Source organism: Phaethon aethereus (assembly GCF_964289735.1).
Source record: "Phaethon aethereus genome assembly, chromosome: 2".
Lineage (NCBI taxonomy): Eukaryota > Metazoa > Chordata > Aves > Phaethontiformes > Phaethontidae > Phaethon > Phaethon aethereus.
This window is the reverse complement of record NC_138582.1, coordinates 151,042,969-151,067,282: the sequence shown is the minus strand read 5'-3', so window position 1 is coordinate 151,067,282 and position 24,314 is coordinate 151,042,969. Positions and strand designations below refer to the sequence as shown.

The window sequence follows — 24,314 nt, the reverse complement described above, 5'->3', positions numbered from 1 at the left end:
CACGGAATGCCCGAGTGCAATAAGAATAAATGATTGAGATTTGATTGATGTTTAAAAACACTTCCTCTGCAACAAGAAAGAAAGTGCAAGTATATTCGTCTAATTAAAGAACTCGACTTGCAAGTGAACTAAATTTAACTCATATATATAAATAACCTCTGCAATATTTAAAATAGTTTTATATTTGTTTGCATCACACCAAAACAGTATTTTACTGGAACAGTAAATTTTCCCAAGTTGACAACTAGTTGCATTCATAACTGGACGTTTACTTAAGTTTCCAGGGGAAACAGTTTCTTCATTTCAAAAGTTACATGTTCATTAAGCAAAAGCAGCAAAGGGGAGAAAAATGAGACAATACTTAGCTGTATACAATTAGATTAGGTCTCAAAAATTTGTGAACCTTTGAGCATGCCTATTCCCCTCTTCCTTTCAAGTTTTATGCTATGAAATATTTTCTGATAACAGGCCTCATTTCTGTCTCAGCTCCACACCAGTAAGGTTTTAATACTCAGCGTGTGATGAGAGATGAAACCAAGTGTGAACAACTTTCGGGTCCCATGAGTAGGCTGACTGTTGAAGCTGTCAGGTTCAATTGCATCATTCCACATTATTCAATGCCCCAAACTGCTCCCTAATTGTTAGGGGCTTAACATATTCAAAACCATTGTTTAGGCTAATGCTGAAATGCCTACAGTTGAGTTTCCATAAAGAAAGGGGAGGGATTTAATTGTAGTTAAACCATTACTGAATTCTCCTCCTTTCATGATAGGACAACAAGGATGGCTGGAACAACCAATTCCAAGACGGCTTCTTCATCAGTTTAGATCCAATCAACATCGCTTTTCCCCTCTGCTTTAAAAATAGTCATTGCTATATTGTAGCTTCCCATTATATTATGATGATGCTTTACAATTAGTGACAGATCACCTAACTACCTACTTCAGCCAGTATTATTTGTCAACAGTAATTTCAAAGGATATTTTTATTTCTTGTTTAAAATAAAAACACATCATTGCTCCTGCACTGTCTATATCCCTTGCAGTATGAGTACCAGATTAATGTGGTTGGGGTCATATCATTTACCAGTCATACCAGGTTCTTCATCACAGCACGATGCTGGGATAGAAAGCGCAAAACTACCCCTTGCTCCTATTAACATGAAGTAAAGAAATCAAGAGCACTAGATATCATCAACAACTACTTTTTATGGCCAACTACTATGGAAAACAGTATAAAAAAAATTTATGCAGATGAAGTTTAAAGCTAAATTTTCTGCAAGCTATCCTGCTATACTTCTGAGAAGATGTTACTAAAGCTTTCCATGCAGTTGTCTAGCTTCATGAAATATGGAAGGAAATTCAAGCACTAGAGCAAATATTAACATCAGCTTACTTCATCTAGAAGTCATCTTAAACTGATGTATTTTGGTCAATGGCAAGCAACATTTATCTGAACAAGGTACTATTGAAAATAACATCAAAATTAAAACCTGCATTGCAATTAAATGAGCTTAGATATTCAAACATATTAATGCTATGTATATAATTGATAATTAAAAATTGATAACATGCATACATATAAATAAATTGCTTTTCTTCAGAAGTTAAAAGAGCTGCTTATCAAGTGATAGCAGCAAAAGCAACCTGGCTTTATATTTCTTAGCTTAACTTGGACAAGGGAAGAAAAGCGATTTTATCCCCAGAATTTTTAAGGCCAGTTACTCTTCAGGGAGCATGTAACAGTTGGCTTTTCCTGGGTATTCAGTGCAATGGGAAAAATGTGCTATTGCTTCCCCTTATTCTTTCAGTACTTCTGGTACCATCTTTAACTTCATTTAGGAGATGTGGGGGAACCACTGCTACACATCATCACTTGCCTTCTCTGAATTCCATTAGCTGTTCATCTGGGATGGCAATACACACCTACAGAAGGGTGGTTGGACTGCGGTTAATTGCAGCAATACAACCGAATTTCTAGGAAGCCCAAGAGGAACTTCTGACACATCAACAGCTTTTCATGCATCACTTGCTGCAACACACCTCTTGAATATTTTCACCACAAATATGGAATTTGCTTAGAAATCTTATCTAGACCTTGTTTCCAATGAAAAAAATTCCAAATTCCTGTTTATTTTCCTATATGCTAAGAAATAGAGATGGAATTGAGGACAACACAGAAAATCCTTAATGAAATAGTTTCCACATTTCTTCTGAAAACCATTATATGACTTTTCAAAACAACTAGCACGATACAAAAGAATAAAATGCAGCATGATAAACACTATTCATATATTTTAACTAAACCAATACTTTCACTTACATTTTTTTAATTTGTATTTTGGCTTTCATAGTTATAATTTGAACATAATTAACTTTCAAGCAAAATGTAGCGACCTCTTCACTAAAACATCCTGCAGCACTATTGATGACAAAGCAGAAAGTGTTATTTTTTACAGCTAAGCTCACCTCACTTGCAATCATAAATACATCACCAATGTGAATCAACCCTAAACATCCACTGTAGTTTTTTACTCATTCATTCTATGAAAGCAATACTGGTACTGAAAAGATAACCCATCCCATACTGCCACCAATACCATCCAAGCACTTTGAAGTCCTTAAAGTTTGGGGGTTTTTTAAAACAGATAATTAAGGTGCAATTTTACAATAAATGTTTTCACTAACTGGCTGAAATAAAAGAATTAACTGAAAAGCATAATCAGAAAGCTGGAAAAGTTGAAATTAAATCAGAAAAAGGGGTTGTGGTATCTTAAAAGAAAAAAGCAACTTTTCAATCATAAAGAGCATTAATTACATATGTACAAATTATTATAATTAAATCTGTCAGGAAAACTGTATATGTGACATGTAAAATCATCCTATGGATACGTTATTCACATCATTAGTACTTTTTATGTTACCAGCAAAAATAAACACTTTGAGCTTCTAGCTGTAATGAAGACTTTTGCTTATGAACAAGCAAATAATCAAATACTGTCTTTGAGAATCAATTGTTTTGATTAAATGTACAAATAAATCCTTCAATTAAATGAAATCACCTAACCTTCAAACAGCAGCACTCAAATACTTTCCAAGAAAGGCATGAATGAATGCAACTGGGAAACACAGTGGGATTTGAAAGGCAAAATGAAAAATTAATGGCACACCTACAGAAACTAATTCATACCTCTGCCCAGTGTACAACAAGGGCACATCAAGTCATTAAAAACCACATGGGCAGAAGGCCTATCTTCCAATAATGTGAAAAAGCTATAGCCTCAACTGTACTACCAGTTTACTCATCTCTCCCATGTTAAACTAAGCTGGATATTATATAAAATTTCAACAAATTAAAATCTATTTCTTCATAAACTAGACACAAAAAAGAGACTTGTACAAAAAATTACTAGAATGCTACCTCATGAAGAGGCCTTTGTTATTTGTTTGGTTTTGGTTGTTTGGTTTTTTTTTCCCAAAGGAGGCTTTACAGAGATAAGACCCTCAGATTCCTCCACCTACCCCACAAACCTAACAAAAAAACCCAGAGCTATCACTTAGGCACAAATCCCTCTTACCTCAAGTTTGTTCCTCCATCCTTTCCATCTACCTCTGTCTTCATAGCACTTAACCTGTATGTGCTCTACATAGACAATAGAAGCAATTATCTTACACAAGAACCTGTTTTCCTTAAGAACATTACCCTATATATCAGGAACCACAATTTCACTCTCATATTGACTAGCAGAAAGAATGACTTGATTAGGAAACAAACCCAGTATACCCATAGAGTAATCTATTTTCTTCACCTGAGTATTTCCAAAGAAATCCAGACACAGGTAATATGGCAAATAATGGATCTGAGAGAAAAGTCACTACTTTCAAGATGATCTATAATTTCAGAAATAGTAATAATAAAGAATCAGCCACTTATTCACAAACACTGACATTTTAACTTTCTAAATAAACCTCAATAGTCTTTGCTATTTTAAGTGATGAAACAAACACCTACAGTAGCAGAATTACTGCTGTGTAAAAATGTTTGCAAGATTCTCAGCATTTTATACAAGGCCTATAAGGACACTGCCTCAGCAATGAACTTTGCGGCTTGTAACAAAGCATACACCATGTAAACTTGAAATCTTTTTCAAGTCAAATCTAAACATTCCATTTCATCTAAATATTTTTTGTTTATTCTTTCCATTGCATACAGACTAGAAAATTTCACATTTTTCACATTCAACACCATTACTATTGTCTCAGGCAGCTAAATTGAAGTAGTGCTACACTCAGTTCAACGAAGAGGTCAATGTGCCTCAGTTGCCTGGAGACTGATGGTTGCTACAGCAGCACCAGATAAGCCAAGCTAAATAAGCTTCAGCTTGAAGGCAGAAAACATTTATTGCCAGACCGAAACATTGATGCAGTTGTCTCAGCATGCAGCACTGCGCAAAATCATGCAACTGCCTTGCAGACTACCTGTATGTTGCATAAGTTTACATGAAGACAATCTTACTGAAGCAAAAGGAAAATACAAAAAGTAAAGATTTTAATTAGGCTAAATACTAGATTACTTGCAACTATGATTCCTTTGTTCTTCTAGTTGAGTCACATGTTAGAAGGAATTTTCCCTCTGGCTGTAAATTCTTCCTCCTTGCTACTCTCCTCCACCCCCACCCCAAAAATCCTCAGTTAGACTGAATGAGAAGAAAAATCAGATTTTTACCCGTTTTGCCTAGAAATAACAAGGAATTAAAACAGCTTTTAAGTGACAAACAAGAAAATTTAGATGGAAAAACCTAACCTTTACTAGCATGATGCTTTTACAGTTTTAGTTTTGCAAGACTCTTAAATTTAAGTGGCTGTGCACAAATACGGTTTAGTGGGTTTGGAAAGAAAGCCGCTATTTTGTATTGACAGCTTACACCACAATACCAAACCCTCTCTGTCTACAACATACCGAGGGATGCACTTAGCACACTTTCTAAACCTGCCAGCGCTGGCAATTTCCTGTGGCAATGAGTCCCAAGGATGAGCAACCTATTCTCTTAAGAATGATTCCTTTTTGTTCTGGATGTGCTGGCTCTTCCTTCTGTATCTTTTCCTTAAGTTAGGAGATAAGGAGAACAGAGCAATTTCAGCATCCAACCATTCTGTGATTCATGTTGATATTTTACCTTTGACCCAGTGGGTAGGAACCTCTTTTGAGAGATCTTATCATCAGGCGGTGTGTTGATAATCACATAAAATATGTTAATTGCTTTTCAGGTATCCCCCATTTCTATTGACTAGAGAATTCTGGTACCACAGTAAGGACATTATTTCCTTTTTTATGGAAGCATGCTGCTTAAACCATGCAGTATCATGATCTCCAGATGTTTTATTATTCCCTTTTTAATTACCACACATATTAAAGGTAATACAAATCATGTTTAGAAAGACAAATGCAGAAAACACAACCAAAGTGACCACAAATTTGTGAAACCTGCTTATGTTGGATCTTAAAACAAACAAAAAAAACCAAAACCACAACAAAAAAAAGAGCACACCAGACACTGTATGGCAATGTATAAATTGAACTTAAACAAATGAACTAACAGAACTTTAAAAACATTCTGTCTATCTACAGACGAGGTTACTTAACTCTACATTACACCAAATTAATTAGTATCAGTGAAAGGAAAAGACTGTTATGACCTGATGTCATGACCACCAGAGCAAGCATATTTTGGAGAAATTTAGCAACACATTAACATATTGTCACAAGCACTGTCTATGCTTTACATAAATGACTGATCTCTAAGGGGTGAGAGGTTCCACCACAAGGCACCAACCCGTTACTAGCTTTGCACATAACAGTAGAATTCTATACTATCTGCACTGTGGACTTCATAAAAGCTATTCTGGCATTCAACATCTCAGCTATTTCTATATTAAGAAACAAACTTCAGGAAGCAGCCTAAAAAAAAAAAAGGTAAAAAGAGCATAAGGGTCTTTCTAAGTTATGGAAATCATAGAATCATGAATGGATGGAAGGAACCTTTAAAGGTCATCTAGACCAACACCCCAGCAGTGAGCAGGGACATCTTCAGCTAGATCAGGTTCCTCAGAGCCCCATCCAACCTGACCTGGAATGTCTCCAGGGATGGGGCATCCACCAACTCTTCTGGGCAACCTGTGCCAGTGTTTCACCACCCTCAGGGTGAAAAATTTCTTCCTTCGATCTGGTCTAAATCTACCCTCTTTTAGTTTAAAACCATTGCCCCTTGTCCTATCGCAACAGGTCCTGATGAAAAGTCTGTGCCCAACTTTCTTAGAAGCTCCCTTGAAGTACTTGAAGGCTGCAATAAAGTCTCCCTGGAGCCTTCTCTTCTCCAGGCTGAACAACGCCAAATCTCTCAGTCTGTCCTCATAGGAGAGGTGTTCCATGCTTTGAATCATTTTTTGGCCTCCTCTGGACCCACTCCAACAGGTTCATGTCTTTCCTGTGCTGAGGGCCCCAGAGCTGGACTCACGAACAGTGTCACTCTAAACGTTGGAAGCTCTAACTCCAGAGAGGAGTAGAGGGGCAGAATGACTTCCCTCCACCTGCTGGCCATGCTTCTTTTGATCAGTCAGAGATGATTTTGAAATCATCTCTGACCACTTCTTATATAATTTACCATAATTAGGATAAGTTCCTTTGTATTGTAAGAAAGGTTTATTGCTTAAATAAGTTTGTTGAGGTAATTTCAAAGTCTCTGGTTTAAGTCTTAGGATGTTCTGATCCAAAGGTGTCTGCAAGGGTATTATACTAAATTCTTAACTTCAGCCATTACACATGGCTATGATGTATACCTTTGGGAGCAAAGCAGGAAGCTCACTTAAGCAGCCAACCACCTAGTACAGGTTGCTTGAAGTCTGGGATTGTCACATCTGTCACATCCCAATGTCCTAGAACTGAGGGCAATTTGTCTTCTTTTCGTGTATTCATTCTACTTCCCAAAGAAAAGTTCATTAAACACTGACAGCTAACAGACCTGCCATTTTCTAGAGTACTCACAGAGAGGATGCCCCAGAAACTTCCCTTAAACGGACTTACACTTTCACCTGACCAGGTCTAGCAAACTTCAGGTGCTTAACCTCAAACTTTCCTCCCTTCTTCACATTTGCTTTGAGCTGAATAGTTCATTTAAAAAAAAAAAAAAAAAGGCAGGAAACTGTATGTTTCTCTGAGCAAGACTGGGAAACTGAAGTAGGCGGAGGAGTACCTTACTTGGCTATACTGAATTTGAGAATATGACATCCATAATTTGAGGCTACAACTGCAAACGCAGCAGCAATATCAATTAGCTATGTGCATTTTACTGTCCTATGAAAATGCCCAAATCCCACTTCTGAAGACTTGCAAAAAAACCTCTCAACTTGAATTTTCAGCAAAGACTACTTGTTGAAAATGTACTCAAACTCCCTCATAATTCCACCACTGCTTTGGAAGGAATAAATAAGATTGCTCCCAAAACTGCTCCTAACTTCTCTGTTGATAGGGACAAGAACTAAGAATAGAGTTCCCTTTCCTGTGTTTTCACTTATTTTCCCATGAGTGCCAGAGCAGAGGAGAAAAAGGAGGAGAAAGTTCCCTTGACAGCACGCAAAATTATGAGTGGACTTAAACTATAACAAGAAAAAAACTCCTAAACAGGAAGCCAAAAATAGTGTTAACTAGTGATGTGGACAAAGAGCAGGGGACTACAGAGATCCAAAATTAAGGACTAGACTAATTCCGAAAGTGAGAAAATAAAAACCACAGGACAGAAGCATCTAAAACATCAGGTGCCCTACATTCAGAATCTAAAAAGATCTCAGGATACCTGAGCTTTCACATTCCTCTATTGTTAACAAGTAACTCCAAATCTATTGAAAAAAAAATAAGCCTTATCTCCCTCTAAAAGCTGGATCAGACAAAGGAGAATAACCACCACTATATGAGCGCTAAAGAAAACCCTGTTGTTTTTCTACTGCTCCTAAGCGGAGTAAAGCCAAACAAACTTCAGAAGGGATAATGGAAGTGATTAAAACAAACTTATTTCACTTAGAATTGCAACTGAGTAGCAGCACCTACCTTCCCAGCTGTCACATCTTCACCACAGAGGCAGTAGTTCATTACACTATGTTGAAGGGGACCTATCAGGCCATCACAAATAAATCCCAGACTAAAAAGACTAACGAATAGCAACTATTCAGTTTCCCTATCTCTGTGCAGGCCATAGGGATTGCTGTTACAGGTACTTCTTGTCCTTTTCCTTCTCTCTATTAGCTGCTTCTGTGGCAAAGGAAGCACAGCGCATAAAGTAAGGAATGGGAATTTAGGAAGACAATGAAACAAGCTGCAGAGGAAGAAAAACAGCTTAAAAAAGAAAGAAGAGTCTACTAGCAAAAAACATTTCTCCCTCTGTCCTAAGAAAGAGTAAATAATCTTTTGGATTGTATCTGTAAAACAGGTTAATGACAAGTGTGTGCAATATTGCTTGAAATTGCCTCACAGTTGTGCTTATTACAGTCACTACCAGCAGAGATACCACCACATAGGAGAAGAAGAGGTTGGGGGGGGAATCGAAAAAGTCACAATTTGATCATATTAAATTTCCAGAATAAGTCCTGAAAATTTCTGAATAAACTGAGTTTACTGTAAAGATCATACAATACCAGCACGAAAGAGTTGATGAGCTACAAATGTTTAAAATAAAAAGCTGTATGTCTTAAAGAAACCACTACATGCCATTTCCACTCCCACTGAAAATACTATTGAGATGAGTTAACAAGGTACTTAAATGCATTTTTTTCTTAAGAGGAATACAGTCTGAGAGATGGCTTTAATAATCAATGACTGGAAGAAAACCCAGTCAAAAACCTTTACTTCCATTTCTGCAGTCTGATCCTGTATTCTGAACGTAGAGATGGCAGAAAAACAGCCACAGAGCACTAGTAGGATAGTTTCACTCATTTAAGTCATCAAAAAGAATAGACAGCTTAACCAATTTCAATCTCAGTCTCAACCAAAGTAGCAAACATTTCATTATAAAATACTAAATCTAATAAGAAAAAATAAAAAAAAAAGAAGAAAAAAAGAATCTGAAAGCCACCATTTCCTGACAAGCTGAAAACAAATCCTGCTGTACAATACCAAAAGATACTGAGGCACCCAGGTCACCACTTTATTTATGAACATATACTAATCACTAAGAATAACTTATCAGAAAAAGCAATACAGCAAACTGTTGCAGAACACCACAACAGGCTGACAAACCTTTCTGCTATAGTTATGGAACACAAGGAAATCTTTGAGATAAAAACTGAACATAGGGCCTCGAAGTGCTGCAACTTGTGACTTGGCTTAACAGAGAAAAATTAAGACACTATTCAAAATCCAAATGCAAGAAAGGGATTTTTCTCAACAACAGAGCACACATTAATATTCATGCAAAAGTTAAGGGTACACTTCTGAGAGAAAAGATAGCAGTTTGGGATGTAGTGATTTGCTGTTACATGCAAAACCGGCAGTACCACAAACACATCAAGAGGATCAATTCACAGAAAACCAGGAGCAAATATTTGTGTGAACTGTACCTTCTTTCCTGTATCTCTTTTTTCCTATATTCTTGCAATTGTTAAATGCATAGTGAGGCTTTATTAGCATAACAGAATTAAGCAGCATAACCTGAGTATACCCAAGACATAAAAAAGAGGAACTGGATGCAAAAAAATCTGCATTTCCAGCAGGTGACATTTTTACTAGACCACTGATGAGTGGGGTTACCTCCCACCTGGTGAGGAATGCCAGCATTTAAATTCAGTTACAGCACAGCATGGAACACAAGCTAATAATCTCTTCTGGATTTATTAGATCGGAATAAAAATTATGAGTGGCATGAGGGAGAAGAAAAATGAGACCAAAAAAAAAAAATGATTGCAGCAAGGCCCATACTGTGTTTTTATCTTAAAAACAAACAAAAACCACAGTGTGGGAACTATCATACTAGACAATAGAATGAAAGAATCAAAATCTAGGATTTTCAAGTTGTTTTTTGTTTAAGGTTTAGAATCTGTGTTGTTTAGTTGTGTAAGGAAAAAGCAGCACTTGGGGGTTTTAATCACTGAAGTTTTATATGGGCATAGCAGTTATTCAAAAATAACAAAAGGCAAAGTAGTATTACCTAATTTTCTCACTTTAGGATAGTTGCTTTCAACTGCTTGCCAATTCTCTTAATATTATGAACAAAATTTTCTGTATTAGATGCCTACTATAACCTCCAATGCAAAATAGTTCAGCCAATTTTGAAATTCTGTGGAAATTTATTTTTTTCCAAGACCTCCTCTTTATAATTTCTTAACACCTTTGCTTTTAAAAAAAAAGGATGAAAGAATCCATCAGAAATTGACAAATTTATGATGTCCCCAAAATCGTAATTACAAATGCCCAGGAGAGATCTAAGAAAACTTAAGAGGTGAAATCTAAGAGGAACGCACCTTAGCAGAACATCTTTGAGGCTATTCCAATTTTTAGTACCAATCCAGTTGAATATTCTGACCAAATAGCTGAGCAACCAAGGTTTGGGCATACTTGCTCTCTTTAAAAAACCTACTTTTTTGCTTATTACTTTTTATCTGCTATAGTGGCACAAGCTTACCTTAACTTATAACCATTGTATGTACACCTAGGATCTTATTTGATTTTCTTTTAATTAGAACACTACGCAAAAAATACATTACTCCACTGTTATTTGAAGACTTTCATGGTCAAGAGGTAGGTAAACACTAAGACAACATCCACAAGAGCCCAGTAAGCAGTCACAGCACTCTGATGAACCTTTGCAGAACTAAGTAGGTAAAGCCTAACCCTTGAAGTATAATCAGTCATTTATGGTAACTGCATGAAAAAAGAATGGGTCTCTTGAACTGGATAACAACTGCATGGTAAAATACGCTCTCTTGACTGAGTCTCTTCAAACACTAGTAAGGACCTCACGAACTGGAAAAGACTCCCAGAGTCCAGGAAAAACAAAAGCACATTACAGGTGGCTGTCATGATTTAATGTGAATTTAATGTGAAGACACCTCCAGTGGGGAGAGCTGCTTGGTATTTTAAAGTCTTGAAAGCTGGGAAAAAGCATCCAATCTGCCTGGTGCAATGACAGAAGAAGCACCAATCCTGAACCTCAGCCAGGACATTAAAGCACTTAATATTTTAAAACTCACAACAGACATCCATCTTCTTTCTCCTCCATGCTAGAAAGTACTCTGTAAACTCATTTTGCTCATGAATGAGGAAGAACTGTGTCCATGGACCTTAAAGCCAAATGACTGTTCACCTCTTGCCACTACATCTTCTTTATAGGAAGTTTCTCTCAATACTGACAAATCAGCAGGGTAAAAATACCAGAAAGGTGACAGTTAAAGCAATTTAGTCTCAACTGGAAATTTCCATTGCCAGCCGGATGTTACTGGATGCCAGACAAAAAAGGAAAAGTGCCAGTCTAACTGGAAATGGTGAAGACAGGGAATACAGAAGGTAAAAAAGTTTGGGACAATAATTATAGGTGCCTTGGTTGTAGCGCATAACTTAGAGATATGTCATGCTACACAGCTTATCTGAGGCATGATGTTTGGTTGAAATATCACTGCCTGTATAATGGTTCAGATGATGGAAGGATCAAGTTCAAAATTTATGCATGGACACAACTGATATAAGAAGAAACAAAGACGACACCTCTATCAATTTCCAGCTGGCAGACACTAGTTACCAAAGTGTAGTCCCAGAATCACTGAAGCAGCATAGGACTTCATTAATTCTCTGTGCAAACAGAGGAGTTGCCTTCTAAGGCTGTCAACCAAAACTTCTCACCATTTGAACCTCCCTTTATCACTCAGAACCAAAAGACTCTTTAAATGATAGTACCTATGAGTAAGATCCTGACAAGTAAATCTACGACCATTTGAAAACAAGTTAGGTACTGAGGTAAGACACACGACTCCTCGGGGTGAGGAGGAGAACACAACAAAAATAACCCAATACATCTCGCAAAACACACAGCCAAAGGAAGGACAGGAATTTTAAGCACTTAACCTATGGGGGGCTCTCTAGTTCAGCTAAACACCAGGAAAAGTGCACCTCCTAGGGTGTACTTCACCTTTTTGTGACAACATCAGGGAATACTATGGTATTTCTGTTCCTGTCTGCTAAATATGAGCTCTGTCCCATTGCTTTGTGAATCCATTTATCCTCTGTCACAGTTTAACAAATAGAAGTGAATGGTGCACAGTTCTTGCATATTTAACTTTTCCATGTCATTAGTGATTTCAAGACCTTTCTCTTATCCCATCTCAGTGTCTCTTCCAGACCAAGAGTCCTAGGCCTCTCCACTGTGAAAACCGAGCATCTACCTGTTCGGGCTTTTTTAAATCTTTTAATCTGCTACTAAACTATGCACAACCTCTGCCCTTATCTCCTGCTCAATTTAAGCGTCTTCAGTGAGTTATGTTGTGTAATACTCTTTGAGAATTAAAACAAAAACCCCTACAAACAAAAAACCCTAACTCCAATTGATTGTTGTTTCCCTTCACAAAAGCTATATTGGCTCTTCACCAAAGCATCATATTTTTAATTAATTTCTTTAAAATAGTTTCTATAAATTTGTGCAACAGAGCTGTCACACAAATTTGTGTGAAACTGGCCAACACGTCCCAAAGTTACAAGACAAGTCACACTGGCATAACACAAGCCTTACTTCTTTAGGAAACCAGTCCAGAATAATTACATTATAATATGAACTGCCAACGATAACAACAAAGTGTTATTTGATATTGAAATGTATTCTATGTTGGCCTGCACATAGTATTTCTGCTACACATGTAATACACATGTGTGCATGTACACACACATGCATGTAAGTATGTATGTATTAAGCTTGATTTTAATTCTTCAGATTTATATCTGCTATCCTAAATAACTGTAGCCTCTATAAATTAAAAGTTGATGGCGTATATGCACACAAAAAAAGATACATCTGATAAAATCATTGTAAAACAGAATCCCATCAGAAAATGAAAAATACAAGAAACACAAAGTATAAAAACATCATGTCCAGCACAGTATTCCTTCATCCTTATACCCTAGTCATGGTGGCTCTCTACAAATGTAACTTTGTAGTCTCTTGCCTTGATAAATGCAATTTTGACCAACTTAAATTCATACAAAATACTACCATAAAGATATTTTTTCTGGTTCATTATTTTGACTATGTCACCCTTCTGCACTCCTCCAGTGCCTCCCTCATCCCTTCACCATCAAACATGAACTACATATCTTCATTTGTATGACTTTGCACCTACAAAACTGTAGCATATATGTCAACTTTCTCTGCTATCAAGATGTCAGCCTTGGCTACCTCTTTGCCAGGGCTAGACTCAGCTGTCCATTTGTCAAATCTCCCAAATAAACCCCTCTGTTCTTTAACTGATACCAGCATTTTTGCATGAAACATGCAAAACTTTACGTGTTTTCCTCTTTTAAATCCTTTCTTAAAATGTTGTTCTGACAACAGATGTTGGTTAGAGCACTGATGAATTGTAACCAGCATTTATGCTACTAGTCATAATATAATCGTTATTACTACACACTTCCACAGACCATTTTTAAAAATCTGTGTTCTACAAAAGTGGGATTATGTAATATTACAGGCAACTTCTGTCCACTGTAACATTTTCACAACAAATACAACATTCATTAACTTCTTTTCAAAACAAATTATTGTTTCTTTTAACATTGAAAATAAGCAAGTCAATAACATGGTTTGCTATGTTAAACTCTTGTGATAATTTACCTGAGTTGCAGCAACAACAGTAGTTATAGAAGGCGTGGTTGAAGGTGATAGAGCTCCCACTTGCTGCAAGTGGCCTGAAGCCTGCTGAGGTAAATGAGAACTGGAAACGGGAGTGCTAGATCCTGAGCCAGATACTGCATTTGGAAATGATACTGCTACATCATTGCTGCTAAAAATACCTGAAAAAAATTACAAAAACAATTACATGCATCTCTCTCTCTGCCCCTCCCTCTCTTTTCTAGTAACCATGTAAATATGCAGTAGAAAATTAATCAAGACAAATAAGATCACTTAACACATAATGCAGAAAGTTCCTGTGTTGAAATTCTAACCATGCTGATTGATAAAAGTGCTTTCGTCATTTGACATTCTACAGTTCAGGGAACACAGATTGATTCAGTTCTAAGTTTTTGTAAAACATGTGTGATAAAGCAAATATTTATGTGCAATAAAACTGCTCAAATATTAACAGTAGCAGAATTTTTGGTTAAAATGCCTGCCTTCAACTGAGTCTGCTAACGAGACTGTCTGAAAGAGTTTGTTCTTTCAATGAATTACTGTAAAAGTTAAAGTAGATAAAGAATGAAGTATTGGGCTATACAACTGAACATACACAATACAAATGGAAAAATAATACTTAACTTTAAAGTAAGATGTTTCTGAACAACATACATTTGTCCAAAACTGTAATTTTGGCAACTAAGGATTGCTTGTGTATTTTCAGAAATATATTGACAGCAAGTCTGAGGACAAAGTACTCAGATTTGCTGGTAGAACTGGTGGCATTTCGTTTATCCAGAAACTAAAACTCCATCCGTGATCTAAGAATGCTTGACTAACATTTCTGCTAGAACAGCCAACAAGTAAATGACTAAACATGTTAACATTAGTCAGACTTGTACGTTAGCAGTTTAAATAGGAAGAGTTCATACCCCTCTGTGAAGCCATTACTTCTGTTCATCTACATGCAGGGTAAAGTTCATTATATAGGTTGGGAAAAAACCCTACTGACCAGAAGCCCAGGACAAGAAGTAGTACCTGTCTATGAAACTGTTAGGCTCCACGTGCATTAGATAAGTGAGCTGTCAGCTGGCCAAGGTATATCAAGCATGGTAGCACTGAACTGCAGTTAGAGGAAGAGTGCCACAGGGAGTAAACAGAAGTAGAATGAACATGGTTAGATCAAAAAAAGCAACAGAACTGAAATGCCAGTTAGAAGGCAAAGGTGGAGCTAGTTTGTCACTCATACAAATAATGATTTGAAGAAGGCAGTGACAATAAGAAGATATGCAGTGTTAAAACATCACTCGCCACCCAGCAATCCCTCTGAGCACAGGCAGTCAAGGGAGACTAACATCACCCAAACCCACACACAATATGCAAACACTGATGCATCTTAAATTCCCTGCCTCTACTGTCAAGAAAAAATGGAAGAGAAAACCAGCCAGACCTAGTAGAGAAAGAAGATATGAAAAAACACCTGAAGACACATTCTGGAAACACTTTTTTCCTGCCTAACCCAGGTTAGTGACCAATCGTCGTCATCTCTCTAGTCTCTTTATCACAGCCCAATTGCATACCTGCTCCGCTTTTTTACTGACCTTGGTACCTTTTACCATTTAGCACACCTTCCTCGGTCATCTTCCCCTTCTTTTTTTTTTGGTCACCATCACAAAAATCTACAGTTATGGCATTACTAGCAGTTAAGATCCTTAAAGTGTTCACTTTGTTATGACTTTTCTCCAATTATATCTGTCTCATCTAACTAGACAGTAAATTCTATGGTTCCTGCTCTGGATTTGCCCCTACACAGCACCAAACTGAACATGATTAACAAACAGCCTTGCTACTTAAATGCAATATAATTACAACCACAAAAACTGAAATATACTCCAGGCCCTCAAAATATCTTTTTTAATCTGCTTTCAATCAGAGATTTCAAATTAATGAAGAGGATGAAATTTTTGACCCTTTGTATTTTGCACACATTAAAACAATTAAACTCACAAAAATTATTGAGAAAGGTGAATCTCTCATGCAACTACCTGGCTCCAGAAACCGTGAATTTTAGGGGTAGAAATAATGAAATATTACGACCCTTATAATCAAATCATAAGAGCTCATTACCACAAATGCTATCAGTCTCATAAATTTTCAATGATAATGAGTGGAGAAAACAAATATTTTGGTGAGTTAAGTAGTAAAAAAGAAAGATATTTTGCCAGAAAGGTAAAACTCCAACATTTTAAAGCTATTGTAGATTTTTTCTTAATTTCTCAAAATCTTTCATATTTAATAACTGCAGAGCTTCTGCTGCTTCTATTTTAGTGATAAGGTTTATTCTTCCTCTTAAAAATAAAATTCTAGAATACAAGCAGATAATTGTAAAATCATGGGCATAAAACTACTTCAAAAGAAAGACAAGCAGTGAACTAGTTTGCCAATGGAATAAGGTAAGCTATTATTTGTTGATAGTAGTAGTATTAAAAACACTCGCTGTTGCTGCTGCAAAATGCAGGACAAATATGACCTATCTGCACACTTTGAGCTAACAATTTCCATTTAGCAATACCTTACTTAATACATAAAGTACATGCACCTTCTGGAACTAGTCATGCAACCAAGATATTACTCCATGCAAGCATTTGAATAAGAACTGTATGCTGAACACACAAATAAATCCTTGATTTTCACACCATTTCAAAAACACCTGTATAAAAACTATGTGCATATCATATCAGAAAGCCAAGAAAGTACATATTTAAAATGTCTCAAACATATCAAGTTGTCCTTTTGGGGTTTTGGGAGAGATAAATCACTTTCTGGGAAAAAAAAAAAAAACCAAAAACTAAACAATCACTACAAACCACATTAATGTTTAAAACAAACCACCTTGAAGTTCTTCCCATATCACTGAAAAGCCAAATAGCTATAGCTTGTGATGAATGGCATTATATAATTTGCCAGAGGCATAAAAAGCATGGTTAAATACAATCTTCAGCATTTTAAACAGAATACAGTCCTTCAACTGCAGATGGAAATGGATACAGAATACTGTTCAGGCAAAGCTTGACTGTGCTTAACACTGCTAACAGCTGCAGAACATGGTTTCAGGTTCTGACAGACAAAATGCACATATAGCCTGCATTGCTGAAGTGAAAGGCTTAACAAAAAGGCAACTGCAAAAAATAATAGTAGTATATTAAAAAAAAACAACAACAAATGTATCTCTGGACAACAAGTAACTGCCTGCTTAGAACAGAAGGGTAGTACTATAAAGCAGGGAACACATCAGATTGTGCAGACTGAAAAACACTGTATTCTTTTTGCTTACAATCAATGATGAAATAGATAATAGAGTAAATAAAAGAATTTCAAGAATAGTGAAAAACAAAATAGCCTCAGGTCAGAACTAGCTGTGCAGGAACATACACCACGTGGCACACCGAACAATTTTTGTGATTTTATTCAAAATCTCAAAACCAAGTAGTTCCATGAGCAGCAGAATTAACAAAACTGATTAAATTCTAGCTTTCAACAGTGTTGCATCTCACAGATGACATCAATACACTAAGCTTTCCCACCACAAGTTCTTTATTTAGCTACAAAATCCTCAGTTTTTTTTATTTTCCAGTACTACAGCCCCCGATGTTACTCAACTCCTCACATTGCCTAGTTCAGCAAGAGACAAAAACAGGCAGCGGTTACTCTTATAGCCTTACGCTGTCCATCCCTATTACAGGAACTTACATATTTTAAACTCCTTTATCAAGTTAGCTCAAAATTGGACAACAGGCTTAAAGCTTACTGTGGGCCAAAATCAAGAGACAACATGTAGGACTGCTTCCTTAGGAAGCTAGGAAAATGTTCTCCCTACCATAAAACTGTATTATTTTTTTTTTAAGTCCGTAACTTGAAAGTTGTGCAACAGTTATGAAGAGAGGAAGCTATTTGAGATATCTATCGTAGGTTGTTGATCCTAGAATGTTGCCAAAATTTAAGGAATAAGCTGAATCTGGTCAAAGAGGTTTTTTTTAAAATGTAAAATTGCAACCTCACAAAAGTTGCACAGAACTACAGAACCTTATATTGATATATATATATATGTTTTCAGTACTTTCACTTCCTGTGGTGGTCTCAAGAAGTCTCCCCTAAAACCATGACAACTTTCTATACAGAGCAAAATGAAAAAGTGCCTTTGAATAAAGCAGTCCATTAATTAGTAACTAGACATGTAGAACAATTGATTAAGTTTACACAAGAAAGAACATGTTCTATTTCAGTAGAATGTTAATAGTGGAAGAAATATCCCACTACTTGTTATTTTGTAATATGGACATAAGCTGAAGTGAATCTCATGCTAAATACAGGCAAATAAAAATAGGTTATTGTGACACAGTTGTCTAAAAAGAGAAGAAAGTTGTGTTTGAAACTGCCAGGGTAGCAACAATATTTCATATCAATTCATCTGAGATAACAAAACTACAGCTTGGATGCTAGGGCCAACCTGTTTCCTTCATGAAGAAATCTGAAATCTAAGAATCAGATTATCAAGCTAGTTTCCTGCTGCTGCTGAGCGAATGGCAGAGTTCACTTTCACATAGGTTTCTACAAGATTCTGCAGTAACAGTTCTAGAAGTGCACGGAAATGATAGTTACTGATCTGCAGCCTGATAACGAGCCAGCACTTCCCTCCCTTTCAGTGACTGCGGGTCCTTTTCTGACAGAGGCACAGCAGCTTCTGTCACAGAACAACGGTCAATGCCCTCTTTTCATGAAGGGCACTCTGTGTCCTCTCCATGATGAGGTAGAAGGAAAAAAAGGTTCCAGACTCAAAGTACTCAAAGAATACACACTGTTGGGGGTGAAGGGGAGAAGGGAACACACAAAATAGAGGTATACATGTTTTCAAAATGAAACAACTATTCTAATTTCATACCTATTGACAGAATGCAGACTGCTGTAATTATTCCCTTTGAAAATACTCCATAGGATTGGATTTAGAGTCAAAGACCAAAATAATTGACAAGGACCTTCACACAATTGAGCAACACAATTCAGCATGGCATTGTCACATATATGATGAATCGGTGATCTAAGAACAAGGTCATACCATCTTCATATGCAGCAAAGACCTGAATTCTACCAAACTCCATTAAAATTAACCCCAAATCCTTGACAGTTCAGCTAGCAAAATATGCTTAGTCAATCTCTTCTGTCTACTCTACTGCCAATCTCTACTCTCACTCCTATGTTCACGATCTTGACTGTATAGCTATCTACAGTCATGCAGAAATGTATTCAATACATTTAGGGGGTCAAGGATCAGAACTGATCCATGTAGCTACCAAAATGGTCTACTCCTCTGTTCAGCTAGTCCCACCTGCTATAGTGAACAACGTTATTTTATACCTGATGCCACGTTCATTAATGATCACACGTCAGCAGTGTTACAGAACTCACTCTTCAATGAACTGTAACAGTGAGGAATACATACATGTTAGCTAACTAACATGAAACAACACATATGAGTTGCTTAAATCAAGCTCAGTCAGTATACAATCCTCAATTAGACTTTTATTTCCACAGGTAGGCTTTTAAGTACAAGATTTCAAAACTGCCTAAACTACTGTCAGAAAGGTTACAGCTTCCTCATGCAGAGTGTGCCTACTCCTACTTTGAATTAATCCAAGCTGCTACAGGTCTTACACTACAGCCCTCCACTGCAGAAGGGCACAAACCCACATTTTTCATAGCCCAGCCAAGGCGAATTTGCTCTCCAAGAGGAGAGGTTTGAAAATGACACAAGGAGACAGATGAATGATAGCTGGACTAGGAACACAGGGAGAACTGTGTCATTTTTCTAGCCCAGTATATCCACCTCTAACAGTTAAACTGTGCGGTCTTTTTTTGGGTGGCTGTGTGTGGAAGACGGGGACAAACCTCCTTTCATTTGTTTCCTCCAGATGTTCTAATTTCCCACAATAAGTCTCTGAGATGTTTATAACTGCCTCTTTAAGGTTCACATATATAATTCATTCAGCTTCTTGAAATAATACACATTAAGAATTTCCTGCTTATTCTAGTCTGATTCAAGAAGTTTTGAAGTACTCTTCCAAAGTAAGTGCAATAAGATAAAGAGCTTCATGGTCATATCTGAGACATATATGCTCAGAACTACAGGAAAGTTCACCTGTAGTTCAAGTGTGTCACAGCATAGAAATATCTTTGCAAGAAGAAAAAGCCAGACACAAAACAAAAATTGATAAAGATCTTAACTTTTATTTAGATGTTCACTTCTGTCATGGTGAGCTGAGACATAAAAGCCTAAAATATTTTAATATGACATACTAAAAACAAAGCCATTTTAGGCTCACTAAACGAGTATTCCTGAGTAAAAGCTGAATAACCATGGCAGTGATTAGTTATTTCTGGTGGTGGGGAACAGCTGTTGCCTGAACTGCTGAAAGACTACACATAGCTGTCATTAGTAACAGCTAAAGCTTGAAGTGGTATTCTAGAAACTCATAGACAGGTAGTTATATTTAAGGTTGTGATATTTGACAACTGAACAATAACACTCCATTATTCAATACTCTGGAAAAAAAATGGGCATAAAGGAAGTATTTCAGGATTACTTTGTAATCTGCCCTCCTCTTGTTCTTCCTTTTTTAAAATTTGTATGGTTTAGCTGGGCGCTACTGTCCACATGCTTCAATAGAGGCAGATGGCTTTTTATCAATACTGTACAAGTCGGCCCAAGTTGGGCTACATTCAAAACTTTTAACTCGTTCATGCTCAGTAGAGGTTCTGTCTAGTTAAGGTTCTTAAGCCTGAGGGATAGGATGCCATCCAGAGGGACCTGCACAAGTCCAAGGAGTGGGCCCATGTGAATCTCATTAAGTTCAACAAGGCAAAGTGCAGGGTCCTGCACCTGAGTCAGGGCAACCCCAGTATCAGGGCAGGCTGGGGGATAATGGCATTGAAAGCAGCCCTTCTGAGAAGGACTTGGGGGTACTGGTGGACGAAAAGCTGAACATGAGCCGGCAATGTGCACTCACAGCCCAGAAGGCCAACCATAACCTGGGCTGCATCAAAAGCAGCGTGGCCAGCAGGTCGAGGAAGGTGATTCTGCTCCTCCACTCTGCTCTGGTGAGACCCCACTTGAAGAACTGTATCCAGCTCTGGGGCCCTCAGCACAGGAAAGACATGGACCTGTTGGAGGGGGTCCAGAAGAGGGCCACAAAAATGATCAGAGGGATGGAACACCTTGCCTATGAAGAAAGGCTGAGAGAGTTGGGGTTGTGCAGCCTGGAGAAGAGAAGACTCTGGGGAGACTTTATTGCAACTTTACAGTACTTCAAGGGGGCTTCTAAGAAAGATGGGTACAGACTTTTTAGCAAGGCCTGTTGCAACAGGACAAGGGGTAATGGTTTTAAACTAAAAGAGGGTAGAGTTAGATCAGATTGAAGGAAGAAATTTTTGACAATGAGAGTGGTGAAACACTGCACTGTCACAGGTTGCCCAGAGAGGTGGTAGATGCCCCATCCCTGGAAACATTCCAGGTCAGGTTGGATGTGGCTCTGAGGAACCTGATCTAGTTGAAGATGTCCTTGCTCACTGCCGGGGCGTTGGACTAGATGACCTTTAAAGGTTCCTTCCATCCCTTCCAACCCAAACTATTCTATGATTCCACCTCATTAAAAAAAAATCACACCGTATATACTAAATTTTGCCTGCACTGATGAGGAGGCCAAGGCTACAGAGCTGAAAACATTCTATGGAAATGTTCTGTCTTCTAAAGCCAACCACAGTGGCATTAGAAGACACAAAGGATCAGCATAATGGATGTCTGTTCTGCGCTCTGACTCTCCTTGCTGCAACTCACAAGTTACCATAAGATAGAACAAGCAAAAACAGAGACCTGAAAACAGGAACAGGAGTAAAAAAATAAAAGACAGAAGGCAGACCGAGTGAGAAAAGAAGCAGTCACAGATAGGCTATTACCAACCATTACGATTTACAGCTAGCTCTAACATAAAATTGTAACATTCAGGTCATCACTCCCCAGAGTCTATTTTTAAAGTACACACTGAAACCCTCAACAGATATGTATGTCTGTACCCCCTCCTCCTGCTTTCCAGTGCATAGGTAGGTCCATAAAAATGTTGCAGAAGAGATGAGACTTCAAGGTCAAGTCAAAAAAGTTTGACTGTAAGGTCCAGAGTAAGACTGAGAAGGACAAAGCTCAAAGTTATCTCACGGTGAATAGCAGTGAAAACTTTATATGTCTCAACTGCAATTTTTCAGGTTTTTTTTAAACAAGTTTTTTTAAAAAGCATGAAGAATATAAGAAGTTGACCATAAAACTGAGAAACAGAGAGCTGAGTACCAAGTCTTAGTACTGGCAAAACTGCAGTGTGCCACTGTCTGCTCTAAACTTGTATTTGTCTCCAGACAAAGCAAAACTCTAAGGTGTTTTTTCTTTTTCTTTCGGTACTTTCTTGCTGATGTGCTACTAACTTAAACTCAGTGCAATGAAAAACTAAGCTCCTGATACAGTGTCTCCATCAACACTCTTACAGACAATGACCCTTACAGTCCTCCACATCATCTGACTCATAATCTGAACATGCTCTTGGAGTAAACTATCTTCCTTTATTTAAATATTTATTTCAAGTTTGAATACTTTCTTTTCATCCTATACACACATGGCAAGATCTTTCCTTGCTGTCCATAGTATCAAAATTTCTACCTACCCTCATTGATCTCCCTCATATATACGCCTCTGCCAAAACAAGAGTACACAAAAAAAAAAATCCTGCAAGGTGGGGGGTACGGGGGGCGTGCGGACAGAACAACTACTAACTTTCAAATCTCACTTAGAGAAACATGGGAAAGTAAATAAGACACACACACACATGCACCCCACCCGCTCCCCCCAGCAAAAAAGTCAGATTAGATGATAAATCCTGTCCAGACATTGTTCTAAAACAAATATGTAGGTAACTTTATGCTGCCCCACAATAATGACTCGTACAAAGCATTATTATTGCTTGACAAGAAAGCATACAACATTAAGCAACCACCTTCCTCTATGCCCTTCCAAATTCTGTGCTGGAGTTAGCAATATACAACCAGGTTTTTTTTTAAAGTGCAGTGTGGAAAGAAGTCATCACAAATAGTGTTCCAGCAATTTCTATTCTGCACTCTTTTGTGAACCTATACCTCTTCAACATTAAACAGCAAAAAGGCTCTGCTTATAAAACAGCAGAAACTCACCAAGTCCAAATTCAGCACACTTTGTCAGATACCCTTCAGGTGTTTTATTTTTGTTCAGAAAAATGGTGAGCTTGCTTTCCTTCATCTCAAAGCTGGTTCAGAGCACTGTATACCTGGGAGAGTGAGAGGGAAACCCTATATCAAAAGGAAAAAAGCTAAACCTATTTTACTAAAGCAAAGCAAAACTAGAGAAATGTCAGTACTTCCACCACATGTAGACTATGAAATATAAATGATAAAAAAATAATATTACATTAAATTTTTAAGAGACCCACCACTATAGATATCTGCCTAAGAGATGTAATTCGTGGCTCCAGTGTGAAAAGCGAAGTCCTATAAAACCTTAATGATTGCTAGCTTAAAACACAAAGAACTTCACCACACAAAATTTAAACATTTAAATTCTTTTGCATATGCTGAACTCCAAAACAATACAATTTGCAATGTATACAGCACTGCTCTTCCAACATACATGTACAGCAATAACTAAATCACTCTCTGTGGCTGACACCAAAAAATTCCAAGCTTTATTAACAGATTGCCTGACACCAATTAAATATAGCATTGAGAAATAAACTTGATCTTCAAAACTAGCCTCATGAGAAGGTTTTAACAGTAAATATTCCCTCCTAAATCTTTCAGTAACTTGTGAATATAGCTATGATTGTTTCCTACAAATGAACAAAAGCCTTGAAAAAGTAAACCAAGTTCTAATTTAGTAAGACATATTTCATTTCCACTGGCTGTGAGTGAATACAGAACTAGGGGTACAAAGCCAATATGGAATACTAAAGGGAAACGGCAATTAGATACATTAAAGATTCAATATTGCTCCCTCTGAAATTGATAGTGCTGTTATCAGTGACACAAATGGGCAGCACTGGGCTGCCAGAACAAAGAATGGACAAAACAAGGCTACCTTCACATGCATTACTTGTAGTAATTTAAGTAGTCAGGAAGGCAAGTGGAAGAATGCCTGAGGTAGACACCACTATAACACACCTATGAATGGAGCACAGAAGAAGAACTAGAAACACTATTCACAAAATTAAAGAAAAGAATCTCAGAACTGAAATAAAACTGTTATCATTTTACTGTGCACATACAAAAAGATCATAAAAAGAGAACTGAGGAACTATTGACCCATCAGGCTCCTGCAGACAATCTACAAAGT

At 37.3% G+C, this 24,314-nt stretch overlaps 1 protein-coding gene across 2 annotated transcripts in view; it reads right to left on the bottom strand.

The window, feature by feature from the left end:
- MLLT10 (MLLT10 histone lysine methyltransferase DOT1L cofactor) overlaps positions 1–24,314 on the bottom strand; it is a gene marked incomplete at both ends in the record, with an annotated part of 132,872 nt that overhangs the window by 20,942 nt on the left and 87,616 nt on the right. For both annotated transcript variants that reach the window (XM_082014587.1, XM_082014588.1), the window contains one exon: positions 13,859–14,037. In XM_082014587.1, coding sequence (XP_081870713.1) covers positions 13,859–14,037 — 179 coding nt within the window. The remainder of the gene's footprint in view (positions 1–13,858; positions 14,038–24,314) is intronic.